This window comes from Lygodium microphyllum, chromosome 30 (assembly GCF_053477565.2).
Source record: "Lygodium microphyllum isolate KBCC chromosome 30, Lygodium_microphyllum_v1.1.10, whole genome shotgun sequence".
In the NCBI taxonomy this organism is placed as follows: Eukaryota; Viridiplantae; Streptophyta; class Polypodiopsida; order Schizaeales; family Lygodiaceae; genus Lygodium; species Lygodium microphyllum.
Genome location: NC_141164.1, coordinates 44,876,894 through 44,895,411, shown reverse-complemented (window position 1 = coordinate 44,895,411; position 18,518 = coordinate 44,876,894). Strand labels below are relative to the sequence as shown.

General features: G+C 43.8%; 1 protein-coding gene across 2 annotated transcripts in view; it reads right to left on the bottom strand.

Moving 5' to 3' along the window:
- Positions 1-18,518, bottom strand: part of LOC148009801 (zinc knuckle (CCHC-type) family protein) — a 61,495-nt gene that overhangs the window by 9,403 nt on the left and 33,574 nt on the right. Inside the window, exon 9 of one of the 2 annotated variants that reach the window (XM_087672581.1) lies at positions 5,404-6,021. The exons of the other annotated variant lie outside the window; for it this stretch is intronic. Coding sequence (XP_087528707.1) covers positions 6,018-6,021 — 4 coding nt within the window. The 3' untranslated portion in view covers positions 5,404-6,017. Of the gene's footprint in view, positions 1-5,403; positions 6,022-18,518 lie in introns of those variants that run through there. 2 annotated transcript variants of the gene reach the window in all.

The following is an 18,518-nucleotide window of genomic DNA, read 5'->3' as shown; positions in this document are numbered from 1 at the left end:
GAGGGAGAGAGAAAGAGAGAGAGAGAGAGAGAGGGTCACTCGGCCTCAAGGAACAGGCGAAGCATCACGATCTTGCGTAGTGCTTGTGAGTTTTGAGGTTCGCAAGGCTTGGAGGTTCGTGTGGTCGAAGGAATCGTCAGAGCTTGGGAGCTCTCTGACTCATCTAGAGTACGATCATTTGTGAGTTTCTCTTGCTCTGACTATCGATTGGAGTTAGCTTGCAAAGGCTGGTAGAGTTATGGATCCAATCCACGACTAGTCGAGTGAGCGGACATGCATGGTAGGAGAACTTGCAAGGTGAGGGGTTGCGAGCGATTAGCTGAGTCAAAGTGCATGAATAAATATGCACCAATCCATCTAAGCCTGGCACCATAGTCATGCGAAGCTACACACGTGAAGAGTGATACATTGTAAATTCTTCTCTAGAAGGAGAACATCCCCATTGAAGGGTATTTCAACCTTCAAACATTATGCCTGATTCGGATAGGTAGATCATTGAATTATTTAGTATAGATATCTAAAGCCATATTGTTACTTGCAATTCATTGCTTGTTTACATTTTACATTTTTAAAAATCCACATTTCATGTTATATTATGTACTAAGGCCTCTTCCAACTACTTGCATTAGATCCATATACAATGTGAAAATACTTTCAATGGCTTAGTTGCTTAGTTGAAGCCTTTGCTTATGTAGCCACTAGAAGTTTACATCATGCAATTGTGTAAGTAGTTTTTAAAAATGAATATAGTACTTCTAAACAACTCAATTAGTTGCTTTAGAGCATGCAAGGTGAACATGCATTGAGTGTCTTGCTAAAGTATATGCTTGTGTAGACATAGAAGTTTAAAACATACATTAACCAATTTCAAGCAATGCCAAAAGAATATCTACTCAAAACAGTATTACTGAAAACACATGTTGCTAAAGTCCAAAATGTTAAAAGGAGCTACGAAAGGAATTATGAGTTAACAAAAACACCAATTTTACAAGTTAAGAAACTTCCCAAAATGCTACTTGTTAAATAATAAGTGATAGCTGGTTGTTGGAAATAGTAGGAAGAGACCAAGGTGGAAGCCCAAAAAATAATAGAATCATCTTTGAAGTTGTTGAACGCTCCACTTTCTAAATTGCATCTCTATTCATATTTTTAGTCTTGTGAATATTCCATAGCATTTAAGAGTTAGTTTGGAAAATTCATAGCATGAGATAAAATTTATTATAAAATTTGAGTGTTAGAATCACTCCCATGCAAGTTTTATAAACCTATTAGTAATTAAAATGTCCCCACAAGTAGGTGTGCATTAGAAAACCCCAAAAGCTTTTAAAAATATTTTTTTTGCATGCATTTCAAAACCTTGCACAAGCCTACTCTAAAGACCAGGTATTGTAAGTGCACAAGGGATGGACTAAAGGGTTGACAATGCGCACCCAAAAAGAAACCCTACGCATATAATATATAACAATGAACAAAGAGAGCTCATTATTATAGCTTGAGAGAGAGAGAGAGAGAGAGTGTGTGTGTGTGTGTGTGTGTGTGTACACGTTGTCATGACGCTACGCGTCCACCACTACAAATCTGAGGGCGGAGTTTTGCGCCAAGAATTTGATCACATTAGTCAGCGTCATTAGGAATTTATTTTCTGTTGTGTCTCTTTTTGTTTGCATGACGCACGAACACATGCGGTTAGGCAAGGCACATTCTTTCAGTACATTCATAATTTTTGTGTGGAGTATTGTTTGATTGGTTGTACAGCATTAAAGTATGTATGTCTTGAAGGTCACGGGGATTCACCATTTGATGAGAAAGCCTTGTGCCATGCTATATCAGATGCAAATGGGAAGTTTAGGTTTAGTTCAATGCCTTGTGGACACTACATGCTTGTGCCATGTCTTTGCCTATAAACATGCATTTGTAACAGTAAGCTCGAGGAGGTTGCAAAGTAGTTTGCTTCACAAGTTGTGAGAGCTTGCATCTTAGAGAGTTAGTCGATCTTCTGTTCTTGTGCAAAGGGCTTACATTAACCGTATTGAGTGTATATGGTGCTATTGGATCTCTACAACATTCGTCTTGAATATGTATACCCTCAAAATTTGATGACTTGAATCGGAGTGATTTGAGAGGCATTAAGATCAGACATAAAAGCTTTGAAGGGAAGGAATCCTGCTTCATCATCAATGACGTCTCTGCCCGTAGTACTCATAGACAATAATTATGGCAGCGTCTTCATGGGAGCACCCTGAGAGATGGCGGCACAAGGGCAATGTAAACCTTGACGTCGGAAGCTCGTTTTAATACACTCGACGACATCACAGATGTCATGAAACGATAAAACAGAGAATCTTTTTCCTAAGCCGAAAGAACCTATAAAAAAGAAAACCTCGATCACGATGGGAGGAGGAGGAAGACAGACGGCTGAAGGCGGCAGTTGAAGGACAAGCCTGCAGAAGTTGTGTGAAAGGGAGGAAGTTGCTGAAAAGTAGAAGACGGAGGAGAAGGCGAGGACGAGGCCGCAGCGAAGCCGAAGAAGAAGAACGAGAGACAACGCAGTAGAAGAGATGGCCGAAGTTGATGAGCTTGGAAGACGATGAATCGACGATAAGATTAAAGAGGAAGCATCGGTGAAGCCTGCAACTTGTCATGACGACTGACATGCGGCTTCCGCGGTTGTGGTCTGCTTATTGGGTGGAGAAAGTAAATTTTACGATCGCTGTGATGCAGAGGACCTACAGAAGCAGAAGAAGGTGATGACAAAGCTGCAAAAAAAGAAGCTGTAGGAGAAGAAATGACCACCCCTATGCTAATGCCTCATTCGAAATGGCTTTGATTCCCGACATCATTCCCTGACCTAACGGGGAAACAAATCCTCGCCCTTACCCATCCTCTTCACCATCTAGACGACCCTTCCCGTGACGACAAACTCCTCTGACTGCATGAACCTGAAAGCCACCCTGTATTACCGTTTCTCACTACCACCCCTTCAGCATGGCGACAACTAATAAGTTCGGTAAGGTTTATGGACATATGGAAAGAATGCTTTGTGAAGATTGTACTGACCACAACTGAAGATTGAAGGCTGTAAAGAGTGTGAGAAATCTGATCAACAAGACACGATGTGTTGGTAAAGGCGACTGTGGACGGTGTTATGGGCTGTGGAGACCGCCTGATCTTGGGAGAACACGGTAATGAAGCATCGTGAGCAGCTGCAAAAAGTGGATGACAGATTTATCTTGGAGGTGATGCTCACTACAAGTGACACCAGACTATGGTTTAATGAAGCTATATACTATAGTCGAAATATAGGAGACGAAGCATGGCAGATAACAACACTAACACGATGGAGAAATCAAGGAAAGATGGCTAGGATTGAACGAGGGCTATGTTAAACTCAAACTATCCTTCTAGAACCACGACATGATACAATAGTCCTTAACTTGTATAAAAAAGGATAAAGGAAGATTACCTCTACATGTGCCATTGCAAGGTGGTGACAATGTCAGCTTGTTTCTGAGAAAGATGTTCTAAAGAAAAGTTAACGGTATGCTAAGAGACGTAATCACTATGTCTTAAGAAAGAGGTCATTCTCAACCTTGGAACTTTATCAACCAACTAGAGTAATTATTTCTTACGGCTTGTCACGCCTACTTTGCGGATTAGAGTGTTTGAATTATTTGTGCAAGACTCAAACTGGAATGTTTTCAAGGAGCTCAAAGATGAATATTTTCTGGAGGATTATGGTATTGCTACGCGGAAGACGTTCAAAGAGTAGGTCTATCAGTCCAACAAATGACTTGTTGCTTTCAAGTTATTGCGCGAGTTTAAAGAACGTTACAGCCAATTGGATGCACTTAAGCAAAGAGCCCTAAACTCGGAGAAAGTGGAGTTGTTCTTGCAGGCGGCTAATCCTGCACTTTAGGATGAGTTTGGAGAGCTTCTTGAAGACCGTACGCAGCCTATGGGATTGCAGACGGATTGGCAAGATGCTGTTGATGCGGTTTCCACATTGACGAAGAGGTGGAGATGGAAGGCTCGCTTGTAGAACGGTATGCAAACACCTCTAGCAATGTCTTCTCCTATATTGACTTCTCCTACTTCTCATGTTGCTCTTTCTACTTCTTCTCCTACTTCTCATCCTGTGTCTATGCCTATGCCTATTCCTACTGCAGTTGTCAGACCATCTTTCAAACCAACTGTCAAAGACATGGTGAAGGAAATTTCAAAGAACTTGAAAAATCTTCAAATTAAGATGACCAGAAAAAAACAACAACCACTTAACCTAGCTCCAACTTCTATCCCAACCTCTTCTACTCCTATGAATTCTTCCAAAAATGATCGTGTTCGCCATTGCATAATATGGTGCTATAGTCCAGACCATGAGCGGAAGGATTGTCAAGAATTTTAAGAGGCGAAAAGACTCAAGTTGGTGGTCTGAAAGGACAGGATGATATGTTTCAGAGATACAGAGCAACCGCTTAAAACGAATTTCGGCAAAGGAGGTATGAAGAAATTATTGGAGAAATCTCTTTTACACTTTTCTTATGCGAAGCAAGAGGCGGTAAGAGAAGTTACTGCCTATGGTTTTCAATTGGAGCAGTTGCCGAAAGATAAGTCTCCTTTATGGTCCTATGCACTACATGCAAAAAAGAAAGATAAAGCTTCATCATCCGAACTTTCATCTATAGGAGATGCAATCAGAAAAGGGACTGGATGGAATGATCGCGTAGATGCCTTTTCTATCGATGTTTACATTGTAAAATCTCAAGGATTTGAAGCACTTGTTGAAGAAAAGCGGGAAAGAGATAATGATCAACCTGAAGAATTGAAGAGTGCGACTAAGAGGAGTGAATTAGTCCTTCATCTTTCTTCTTCAGGACCGCAGCAGAGTATGGCTGACGTACAAAAGGCAAAAGTCCAAGAAGATCAGAAGGCCCCAAAGATAAAGAATCTGAAGCCGAAAAAACAACCTAGATTCAAGCTGCTATCCAACATCGAGACGACTATGGGCTTGAAAAAGATACTTGAGGATCGAATTGTTAATTGCAAAATTGAATTTACTCTTGGTGAAGTCTTGGGGATTGCCAAAAGAGAATTTCATGATGTTATCATTGACATCATAAAAAGAAAACGGCAAGTTATTGAAAAGTCAATGCAGGATATGATCCATCGAGAGGCTTTAGCTGTTGTCGAGGCTATTCTCTATGGGTTATAGATTGAGGAGATTGATTCTAATGAGGAGACTATTGAGAAATCTACAGATGGAAACTACGATAAAGACGGCCATTACAAGCCAAATTGACGATGTGTAGTCCAGACAGCCCACGACTGATAAAGATTGATGACGAAAGTGATGACAGTGGCCTGGAAATGCAGGTTGATAGGAAAAGCATCTGATGTAAACAAGCTTTTCTTGAGCTTTTTCTATGAATTACGAGCTTTATGTGAATCAAGAGAAAGAAAGTGCCATTAATGAAGGATTTTTTAAAGTTTAAAAAGGCCGCTACAGGAGGCCGATAACCATCATCATGCCAGGGGAGGACATGAAGGAGGGAGTTGACGGCATTGGCGAGTTCGAAGTAGCATGCAGAAGGTAACCTACAGTCGAAGGCAAAGACGAAGAAGAAACTGAAAAGTCAAAGAAGCTGGTGACAAAGTCGCAGCATAGGATGGCGAAGAAGAAGACAGATGACGAACGGCGAGCACGCGGAAGTAGATTTGCACGAGGAGGCGCTTAGGAGGCCGTCGTCTTCTAATGTCTGTTTCCACCACCTTGAAACATTGCTTCCATACGATCATCGCATATATATTTTTTATCCTTCTCTGCAGATTGATATTACCAAGAAAATTCGGTTGTGGCCAGAGAATCTGGCCATGACAAGACTTATCTGAAGCAGTCTTGGATCACCTCCTATGACGTCAGTGAGCTGTTCTGCATCTTCCGACTGGATTTAAGTGATTTTTTTTCCGATTGATTGAGTTCTGAACCAGAAACAAGGCCACAGATGCTGCTTATGAAAGTATCACCTGCATGGGAAACAGAGAGTTGCAATTATTCAGCAAGTAGCGACTTCTGTAACACACCAAGAGAGCGGTGATCTTCTACAAGATATTACGGTGTTCTTGGGAAAGTTTAAGACCAGTCCTTCCTGAATCTAAGTTGGCATGTAAAGAAGATCTTTGGCAAATTGTAAGGCAAAATAGTTCTACGTAACAATCAGTGCACTTATAGTTTGTTGAGAACTTATTTTCGGTTGAATGAGAGCCAACTACCTAGTGCAACAGTGCCAACTGGCAGCTTATCCATAAAGAAGACTCGGAATAACATCGCTTGTAACTGGGCATCACATAAAGAGAGGGAAGAGGATGTTTTGTGGAAAGCCACCACCACCACCAAATTTGGTCCAAATGACACACCTTGGGAGTATGGAATCTTTTCCTTGCAATTGATTGATTTGAAGAACTGATTAAAGCCAGCACAATAGCTCTACTTCATGAGGGATATATGACACTTTACCAACAAATGAGAGGACTTGCTTGTGAGTTTCTACTTGACTCTTTGGAATGAGTCTTGATCTACCATCAATGAATTCAACTTTGTATCTTACCATAAGCAATCAAGAAAGGAGTCAACAATCTCTTAAGCTTCATCTCGAGTGAAATTCCAACTATGTTTAAAGCTAGTCAAGAGGGACATCTTCACCTTCCCTTGACCATGAGTCTTTGCATATGTACCTCAGCCATACCTTTAAACAATAAGCTTGCTTTCCCATTTGCCTTGTTCTTGTTTCTTCTTCCTTGTTTAAGGTTTGTCGTAAACTTGCTTAGATTTTACTTGGAACTCCCTGCTTCCTGTTAGAGATCATAGCCTGTCCACGACTGCACAGTCCAGTCGGACTGTACAGTCAGACTGCCACGTGGCAGTCCGACTGACTGCAGTCCAGTCGGATGCAGCCGATCTGCCTGTTTTTTTTGCCCAGATCCTGGCTATTTATAGCCGAGTTTTTCAGCAGTCTCACACACTTTTCTGCTCGCAGATTACAGATTGGTGGCACGCGCAGATTCCGTCTCTGCTCGCAGATTTCAGACAGGAGACAGTGCAGACTGCAGCGAACTTCGAGGTGAACAGCAGGTTGCATCGTCGAGGTGGAGACCGGCAGTCCAGCGCACTGCGCCCGTGTATATATCTGCATATCTTTGTATACAGCACACTTTATACAGCAGATCTTCATCTTCCACTATCTCTTTCTCTCTCTTCTCTCTCTGTGTTCTCTCTCTCTCAGTCCTACGCTTCCACACCGCTGCACTCTAACATGGTATCAGAGCAGTGTTGAAGGGCTGACTGAGTGCAGAACCAACCTGAAGAGGAGTTTCTATCGCGACACAAGGCTGCGTTTTCAGCGTTTGAGGGCAGGCAAGAGGGCTGCGCCTCGGAACAAGGCTGAAGCAAGCGTGGGCGCGCAGGAAAGGAGTCCAGGTGGTGGATTTGCTGCTGTTTGACGAGGAGGAAGTTTGAGTTTTCAGCTTTCAAGTGCAGGTTTTGCTTTTTCATCGCCCCCGGCGGGTGAAGAAGTTTCAGGACGCGGCAGAGCCCTAGCAGGCTGAGTTTTCACGGTCAGAGGGGACTACTTTTGCGTTTGTGAAGGCATTACAGGTGAAGATATCTACAGAGATTGACTTGGAGTTCCAGACAATTATGGACCGGAAGGTGCCTGTCTTACCGGCTCTTCCCACAGATCAGAAGCTTGATGGCGACAACTACCGCATCTGACGCGTCATGATGTTGGCCATCCTTGAGTCCTATGATTTGGCGGAGCTTGTACAGGAGGAGATCGACCGGCCCTTGATAAGAGATGAGTCCAAACTCTCTTCCGATACTCATGCGGAGTTGGCCAAGGCTTAGTCTCACTGAGACAAACTGAATGCCAGGATTCGTTCCTTTCTTTTTCTATCTTGTACTACAGCCGTGATAGCTCACATCAAGCACTTGACAGTGGCTCGGAAGATATGGCTGGAGCTTGATCAGATGTATAACCGGATGACCCTAATGAAGCGGGTTTCTTTGGAGGTTCAGATGCGGACCTTGTCCGTAAACAAGTCTTCTTCGTTGCAGGAGCATATCAACAAGCTTAGACAGCTTCAGATGCAGGTTCAGAATGCAGGGAAGCCGATTTCCTCTGAAGACATGGCGATCACACTATTGTCCCAGTGCCGCCACGATTCAGTGCTTTCTACTCCGCCCTTATTGCTTCGGGGCAAGAGTCTACTCTTCGGTGGAAAGAGTTGGTTCCTATGGTCTTGGACCAAGAGGAACAACTAAAGGGACAAAATGCTTCCAAATCGGAGGCATTGACAGGTCAAGCCTCTCAAAAGAAAAAGAAGGACCAAAAGAAGAAAAAGGGGGATAACAAGTCAAAGAAGGACAAGGACAAGGACAAAGAATCCACATGTCATATTTGTAGAAAGACTGGCCATTGGAAGAAGGATTGCCCTGACAAAGACAAGGACACCAACAAGAAGAACACGAAGGATTCTGGAGCGGTGGTTGCACCCTCATCAGCTGCATTTCTTCATCTAGCTGTCATTGAGGACTCTTCACCGAATGCTTCTAATGCTGCGATGACGGCTCCCCAGGCTCGAGAGTGGATTGTTGACAGTGGTGTCTCCCGGCACATGACTCCTTCATCAGATGGTGTTGCCCAGTTGCGACCCTCGCGTGGGCAGATTCTCATTGGAGATAGCTCTTCAGTGTCTATTGCAGGACGGGGTAAGATGCAGCTTATTCTAGATGGATGTGGTGGTACCCATACCTCAGAGGTCTTGCATGTACCAGGTTTAGGGTATCATCTACTGTCACTTCATAAGATTTTCTCCCTTGGACTTTTGGTGGAGTTTGACAATGATTCGGTGCGAGTCCTTGATCGTGGGTCAAGGAAGGTTCTATCATCCGGATATGAGGAGAACGGCATCTATAAATTGAAGTCTTCCACCACCCTTTCTACTCTTCTTCTTATCTCTCAGACACAGTCAGAGCTATGGCATGCTCGGTTTGGTCACCTCAACTATGATTATCTTCGGAGGGCGTCACGTGGACAGCTTGTTCGAGGGTTGCCGGATATAGTGGTGAGCCAGCAGCTATGCGTCTCCTGCATTCGTGGGAAGCAGCATAGGGATGCCATTCCCCACAAAGCTTCGTGGCGGTCTACTTCACCGATGGAGCTTGTATCTACGGATCTTTGTGGCCCTATGAGGAACGAGTCCTTGCGAGGGAGCTCGTACTTCATGTTGATTGTAGATGACTACAGCAGGATGACACGGGCCTATTTCTTGGCATTGAAGTCAGAAGCTTTCTCCCACTTCAAGGATTGGCTTCTCTTTGAGGAGAACCGATCAGGCCGGAGATTGAAGACTCTGCGATCCGACAAGGGTGGTGAATTTGTTTCTAATGAGTTTGCTCGTTTTTGTGCAGATAAAGGTATTCACTAGGAGTTTACTAATACCAACACTCCTCAAGAAAATGGCATTCTTGAACGGAAAAACCGCGGTGTGATCGAGATGGCGCGCACCATGATGGAGCATCGACAGACACCTCAATTTCTGTGGGTCGAGGCTGTGGCTACTGCAGTCCACATTCTTAATCGATCCCCCACTTCGGCCGTTGATGGGATGACACCTTTTGAGGCTTACTTTGGGACTAAGCCCGATGTTTCTTACTTTCGGGTCTTTGGGTGTGATGCCTATGTTCACATTCCCAAGGCTCACCGTGATAAATTTGAAGCAGCTTCCCGAAGACGGGTATTTGTTGGCTACAACTCCCAGTCCCAAGGCTATCGATTGTATGATCCCGTCAAGTGGGATGTGCACACTAGTCGCGAAGTGCGGTTTGTGGAGGTTCCGGCCATATCAGCGGGTGAGGAGCATCCCGTTCTTGGAGATCCAGGGGAGAGTTGGGCTCTTGCTACAGTTCCTTTGGAGCCCGTGCCTTTTGATTCTGATTCTGTTTCTGACACAGAGTCTACTGTTCTACTGGTCACCCCCGAGGAGTTACTACCGTGGATATTCGAGAGTCTTCAGCTGATGGAGAGAGACGAGGGGAGGTCCGGCCTCCTCCTCGTTGGGCCTGTGACACACTCTGTGATTCAGGGATCGAGGGGGTTCCTGATGAGGAGTGGGGACCGCAGGATGGTCCGCAGCGGTCACGGAGGCACCAAGCACATTCTACGGAGCTTGTTTGCTCTAACTATTGCTTGATGACCCGTGTTATGCAGGATCGAGAGCCCACCTCCGTGAAGGAGGCTTTACAGTCCGCACCATGGAAGAAAGCTATGGAAGCCGAGTTGGAGGCTATTGAGAGGAATGGCACTTGGTCACTCGTGCCACGTCCCCCGAATAAGAAGGTGATTGGCGTCAAATGGGTCTTCAAGACCAAATACCTTAGCGATGGTTCTTTGGACAAGCACAAGGCTCGCATTGTTGCTAAAGGTTTTGCACATTTCCCAGGGATTGATTGTCATGATACTTTTACCCCCACTGCTCGTATGGCGACTATTCGAGCTGTTCTTGCCTTGGCTGGCCATAGGAGATGGCCTGTCAGAGTGCAGCGGTGCGGAAGCGCAGGACTGAGAGAGAGAGAATACACAGAGAGAAGAGAGAGAAAGAGACAGTGGAAGATAAAGATCTGTTGTATAAAGTGTGTTGTATGTTGATGATTTGATTGTCATAGGTGATCATGCACAGCATGTCCAAGAGACGAAGTCAGCTTTACATCGGACATTCGAGATGACGGACTTGGGTCTACTCCATTTCTTTTTGGGCCATGAGATTTATCAGTCTCAGAGGGGGATCTTCATTTGTCAGCAGAGATATGTACAGGAGCTCTTGGTTTCTTTTGCGATGGAGGATTGTCGGACCCTTTCTACTCCTATGGATCCGAACTGGAAGGCCACTTCCCATTCAGCTTCTCCCATGGCGGATGATTCCCGCTATCGTCAATTGATTGGATCATTGATTTGGCTCCTCAACACTCGTGTTGATCTTTGTTTTGCTGTTGGGCTCTTGGCAGGGCTTATGAGTGACCCTCAGACGGTGCATTGGCAGGCTGCTCAGAGGATACTTCGGTATTTGAGGGGGACGTCTGATTTAGGGATTCATTATCCCGCAAGGACAAATGGTTCAGATCTTGTACTTGCAGGTTGGAGCGACTCGGATTGGGCCGGTGATGTGGACCACAGGCGGTCTACTACAGGTTACTGTTTTACCTTGGGTGCAGGTGTTATCTCATGGAGTAGCAAGAAGCAGCCCATGGTAGCCCTTTCGTCTACTGAGGCGGAGTATCGGGCCGCGTCTTCCACCACATGTGAGGCTGTGTGGCTTCGGAGATTATTGGAGGAGCTTGGCTGTCCCGAGACTCGTCCTACTTTGCTGCAATGTGACAATGAGAGTTGCATTGCCTTGGCACGGAATCCTGTTTTTCATGCCCGGACGAAGCACATAGAGATCCAGTACCACTTCATCAGAGAGAAGCTTCTGGATGAGACCATCACTGTGGAGTACTACAAGACGGAGGACAATCTTGCAGATTTGTTTACGAAGGCACTTCCCCAGGCTCTACTTCGGAGACATTCCAGATCCCTCAGGCTTCTGCCCCGCCCAGGCTCTGAGAGGGGGTGTTAGAGATCATAGCCTGTCCAGGACTGCACAGTCCAGTCGGACTGCCACGTGGCAGTCCAACTGACTGCAGTCCAGCCGACCTGCCTGTTTTTTTCGCCCAGATCCTGGCTATTTATAGCCGAGTTTTTCAGCAGTCTCACACACTTTTCTGCTCGCAGATTACAGACTGGTGGCACGCACAGATTCCGTCTCTGTTCGCAGATTTCAGACAGGAGACAGTGCAGACTGCAGCGGACTTCGAGGTGAACAGCAGGTTGCATCGTCGAGGTGGAGACACGCAGTCCAGCGCACTGTGCCCGTGTATATATCTGCATATCTTTGTATACAGCACACTTTCTACAGCAGATCTTCATCTTCCACTGTCTCTTTCTCTCTCTTCTCTCTCTGTGTTCTCTCTCTCTCAGTCCTACGCTTCCGCACTGCTGCACTCTGACACTTCCATCTCGTAAAGCGTCCCTGCGGCGAGGGACTTTCACAACCCTCGGACAACAGCGCACGCGCGCACATGTGCTTGTGCATGCGCATGTGTGTGTATATGTGTGTGTGTGTGTGTGTGTGTGTGTGTGGTTCAGAGAAGCATCTCTTCTCCTCTTCTTACTCCTCTTTTTCTTCTTCCTCTTCCTATTTCCTCGTAGAGAAGGTGGCTAAAGAAATTGATAAGGTTATCCAAGATGATCCTAAGGTCGTTCCTTTATTACCTCTTGGTAGTTATATAGAGTTAAAAAAGGAAAATGGTGTCTCTACCATACTATGTTCATTGAACCATTATTTTATGCCTCCAAAGCTTGAATAGAGTAGAAAGTACACTGATCGGTTCGAAGCAAGCAATACAAACCACTAAGGTGAGAACTAGCTTGAACTATTGAAGAATAGAGTGCTTGAAGGAATAAGTGTTCTCTAGTCCCATCATGGTTAAAGCTTAGTGCACCAACATTTTGATTCTGTTGTAGGATCAAGATAGGTTTAACTCTCTTAGTGATCATATTCTCACCAATGTGTGGGAATAGGAACCATGGTTGCTTAAAGGCGATAGAGTGATGTGTTGCTCTCCCTTTGAGTTGGCATAGCCATTTTGAATCACTCATATGGGTATATTAAGAAGGTCAAATTTGTAGGAATCAATTTGAAGGAATAGATAAGAGTAGAGAATAAAAGTGCTGAGTAAAGAAAGGATCAAAGCATATTAGATTTACTTTGAGTTTTCCTTTGTGTAAGATGAAAACATGAATTACAATATAATGTAGAGTGTCTGTAGATATTCTATTCATTTGGATGCTATTTCTTGACTAACATTTGGTTATGCTTGCTATCCACATCACAAAATGTGCATAAAGTCCATGGTTTTCACGACTAATAAGCATTGGTATGAAAGATGCATCTATGTTGCTTTATAAGCGCTGTCAATGCTTAATCTTGCACTTAGTTGCATTTCAGTTGTTGTAGGGACTAGTATTCACAGATGCATTGCATAATCTTACTCTCTTCATGTTTTGCAATTCTTTAGTAGATTTTGGCATGCTTTTCACTATCATTTAATCACCCTTAACACTTTACAGTTGCATAGGTACTACAACTCATAAGCATCAACTACAGACTATCTTGGAATTGTAGGAAGCAATAGATCTTAGCATTTTTAGCAAAAATCAATAAATTCAACCTTCTCAAGGTATTCTAGTTGAATACTTTGCAAGTAGTTGTCCAAAACTCCCTTATCTCTCTTGGTAGCATCTACACCTCATGCATGTCTTCTATTGACCTCGTCACTTCCACAATTTGTAGCGCTTGTTGGACTCTTACAGCTTGCTTATCATTCAACAATCCCTCACAAATTAGTACATCTCAATCCTTAGAAATTAATACATTTGAACTATTATCTTTTGAGACTTTAAGGTCATTTGATCCCATGAATGGAGAAAAATACTCACCGATAGCATCTAGAGTAGTCCTAGCTTCTACCTTGTGGACTTGCTTGCTGCGCCTCAAGAAATTCCTTCTTTTGGGAGAGAAAAGAAGGAGAAATAGGGCACCTAATTTCGGGTCTACCTTGGAGGAAAAGCTAATTGCTCTATGATTTTTATTTTTTGTGTTTGCCTTGGAGAAAAAGAAAGAAAGTAAGAGAAGAAAAGAAAGAGGTTGTGTTGCTACTACCCACCAATAACATAAGAGAAGAGGAGTGGAGGATTTTGTTGCCATCTCACAATACTAGCACAAGGAAGAGGAGAAGAAGAAGGAGATTGACCTCCAATAGTAACCGTGCATCTAGAACACATATGTATGACTCAAATTCTTTTTTTATTATATACTCCTATCATGGGTTAGGCTAGGTTTTATTATACTCTAATACCGTGGAAAAGAAAATCTGGTCACTCTTGTCAGCGGTTTGGCGAGCAGCGGTTGGTTTCTCGCTAGGCCCCTTTGATTGGGTTTTTGTGCGGCCCAAATACCTCACACCGGCACAGTCACATATGAAGATCTTGTTTCACTTTCTTAGATACTGGGGCTGTTGGCACAATTGGACCATTCGGAATGCTTTTCTTTTTGATTCAGCCTCTAATGTTCAGGGACATATTGCTAGGCTTAAAGGTCTCTTGCATTGGCAGATAGATCTCATTTGGCACTCTGACTTACTCCCTCGGGAGGACTTACTTCCCAAGCATATGGCAATTTCCTCTGCGTCTTTGCCATGACTTTTTGTAACTCTTTTGTCGTTTAGTACCTTATAAATATAACATCCGTTACGAAAAAGAGAGAGAGAGAGAGAGAGAGAGAGAGAGAGAGAGAGAGAGAGTTGTGTACTAATATCTACAAGTGCGAAATCAAATGTTACTCATGGGACAAAAATAGATACGCTTGAAACTCAAGGAATTATCATGTGTCATAGATCAAAGAACACAACTAAAAAGAAACATATAGCTAGGAAATGAAAACTAGGAATGTAATACATCAGCTAGAATGGCAAAGTGGTTGAATTAATATGGTCGGTTACTAAGGGAAGAAGAGGATCAAGATCATCCCATGATGCCTTGCATGCGTCTATCTAGCACAGATATGCTAAAGTGACCCGAAACTATCATTGATAGTATGCTACTATTATCTATATCCTTCGATGGTACCTCAAGTATAGAAGTGGATAGCAGGCCATGGGTAGCAAAATTTGCATCTCTCTATGCCAATGCTCAAACTCAAAAAATCAAGTAGATAACACAACTGCTAGATAGACAATACTCAAGCTCAAGGCAATGGAGGTGTACAAGTGTCTAGGGTGCAAGCTGGGCAATGAGAGGTATTGAGAGTAGGCTACAAGTGATTTCAAGTTTATATTGCCAGGAATACCCTAAGAGTGCATAGAACCATACTCACTCTCAAGGCAAGAAATAAATCGATAACGGGCCGATTCCACACTAGTGGTGCAAAAGAAACAATTGCCGTTGGAGATTCGACGCTTGGAAAGAGCTGAAGCAAGAGGAAGACCACCAATCATCACCCTCCAAAGAAAGACCTTGCATTTGAAAGATGTCTTGTTCAACCAACCCTCCATCACAGTTACCTTTCACCATGGCTGAGATTTATGCAATCCCCATACAGTATTAGCTTTAGTAACTAGCCATTGATGATCTTTAATCAGAAGATGATACACCTGGTTAGCTGAGGCCTTTTCCAAATTCAGCCAGCCTGCAAGGTCCCAATCCTACCAGGGACGATCCAAAGCAAGGGCAGGAAAGGGTTGTCTGCTTTGGAGCGCCATCAAAAGCTGTCCGCATAAATCACAATATCCACGAGGGATCCTAAAAAGCCTCCTGGTTGTACGAAACAATATCAACACATTGCGACTGGCAAGGGTGGCATCTGCAACTGAAGTCAAGCCCAAGCGTGCCATGCGGTTAAATTTTGGTCTGAGCTTATGTTTGCCTTTCCAAGAAAGTAATCGCGAGGCTGCCAACAATTCCAGTTGAAAAGAGTTAGTAGCTAAGCGGTCCTCCGCTGGATGCCACTGAGCCTTCTGGAGAACCAATTTCCAGGAACATACCAAATGAGCAACCAGGGATAATGAAGGACTAGAAAACCGAGAGTCCGCATTAAGAACATGCCACCAAGAGCTCCGAATTTGGGTATTACAGTGCACAAGCCCGTGATCCTCAAGAAAATAACGGGCTATAAAGACCCACGGGTGATGATCCAAGCACGTGGCACGAAAAAGAGACCAACGGAGTGCCAGCATATGAGTTTCGGCATCCAAAATAGCCCCACCACCCATGCGTTTGGGGGTACATCCATGCGACCAAGAAATCCATGAAATGCCTGCATGCAAGGAGTCCTTCCATAACATGAAACGAATGTACTGAGTAAGAGCATTCAATGTAGTAGTAGTCCAAGGCAGCAATGGCAAGAAATATGTGAGCATTGGCAACATAATTGTCTGAGCCACTTTTAGGCGAACATGGAAGGGCCAAGCCTGTGACTTCCAATACAGAAACTTAGCTGCCAGTTTCTGTGAAATCCACTCTAGTAGTTGCTTTGGCCGAACATCAACACCCAAAGGGTACTCAAGATGCCTGACAATGGAACCACAGGGAACAACCATTCCCTGCCAGTCCAATGACTACAAATCTGACTCCGTGCAACTGAGAATGGCTGATTTCAAAGCATTGATATGAAGACCAGAAGCATGACCAAAGAGAGTCCAAACATCTAATGCTTTGCGAAGATTATCCTTGTCCGCACGCAAAATCATAAAGCTGTCATCAGCCAAGGATTGACTAATGAAGTGCTGTCCAAAAGGAAGAGACAATCCAGCCAACTAAGTAGAAGCTGCCATATGAGATAACATCAAAGAACCGGATGAGTCACAATGGCAAAAAAGAGAGGACTCAAAGGGCAACCCTTTCTCATAGAGTGTGCAAGGATAAATGGATCGGTAACACCACGATTCAGCATAACTCGCGAAGAAGCCGCAACACTAATGGTGTAGATCAAATGAGACATCCGAGTACCAAAGCCCATAGTAGACATAAGTTCTGCAATGAAAGACCAGTCTAAATAATCAAAAGCCTTTTCCAGGTCCAATTGAATCAATACCACCTCCTGATTAGAGTGTCTTGCATAGTCAATAGCCATTTGCACATTTAAGACATTATGCAGAATGTTTCGGCCCTTAATGAAACCATATTGAATAGGATGCACAATGGCAGGAAGATGCTTATGGAGCCGATTCGCCATCACTTTGGAAAAGATTTTATACATAGAACCCATCAAAGAAATTGGTCACCAATGTTTCAACATAGACGGCGAAGGAACTTTTGGAAGCAGTTTGATAAGTCCTTTCCATGAGGAAGGCATGAACCCCGTTTCCCAAACCTGCTGAAACATAGCCGTCAATGGTTTCACCAGTCGGGTAGCAAAAACCTCAAAGAATTCATTGGTGAGACCATCCCAACTGGGACTTTTATCCTTGGGCAAGTGTAACAAAACATCCATAACCTCCACCTCACGAATATCTGTCTCAAAGTAGTTTGCATGTCATGTGGAGCCTGATTGCTGAACAAATCATAGAAAACTGAGCAGGCATGAGTAATTTGGTCAAAAGGTGAAGGAGTAGAACCAAGAAGGTCTAGAAAATAATTCCTACACATATTCACAATAGTCTGAGGATCAATGACCATTTGACCTTCTGCATCCTGGAGTCTAGTCATATTCTCTCGAGCAGGAGATGCATGGAGAGCTCGAAAGAACTTATGAGTCTGATAAGCACTATCTTGCAAATTCTCAGTCAAATTTTGCAATTTGGCCTGCTGATAAGATTTCAACAGAAACACTTTAATAAGATCAGCCAAACGCATAGCCAATGGCAGCAGAAATACATCATCTGGAGTCTCCACCAGTAGAGAACGAACCGAAGCTAGTAATTCCTCCGCTGCTTGTCAACGCCGCCGACAAAGAGAGGCATGATGGATCCCATACTGCCGAACAACCCGCTACACATTAGAGAGCAATTGTTCAAAAGAAGCATTGCCCTCAGAGAAGTCCAATAAAAATCCATTAATCAATTGTTGCATATAACCCTGAAATATTGAATGCTTCAAATAAGACGAGTTGAAATGCAAAGGGAGTCTATCCAAAAATTGCTTAAAAGGTACAATGGGTTGTACAAGCATCTCAAGCTATAGAGAAAAATGGTCCGACAAGGCATATTGCTGCAACACTTTCATTTCCAGCATCTCAGGAAGAAAAGCATCATCTTGCATGATGTACATGCAGTCCAACCGCGACCATGTAGTTGTATACTGCGTAGAATGAAAAGTAAACCCTGTAGAAGAAGGGTGTAGCCATGACCAGAGATCTTGCTTAAGTACAGCAAGAGCAAACGCATTCCACACACGGCTTTTCGGAGCATCCATCACGGAATGCTCTGATGTGGACTGTGAAGGATCAACACACATATGAAAATCCCCCAACAAAAAACCCCGTCTGCCAAGTGACAAGGAGGTCTGCAAAGTATTCCAAAGATCCCGGCGGGATAAAGGTTCATTTGGAGCATAGAGCCCAAGTAACCATAAGATCTCTCCTTCAAATAAAACTTCAATCACCACAAAACGACCATGTACATCATTTTTAATAAGAACAGGTTGATATTTCTCATGTACAATCATGAGCACACCAGAATAATGCATGGCATGTGTCCCTGCATAAAACAAGCGAAACCCATGGTAATCCACAACTTTTCCTGCTTCACCATGACTCTTGTGCTTAACAACACACAAGACATCCCACTGATTCTCATGCAATAAACTCCACATGGCATGTTACTTATTGCGAGAACAAATGCCTCGCACATTCCACATGGCTATCTTCATGTG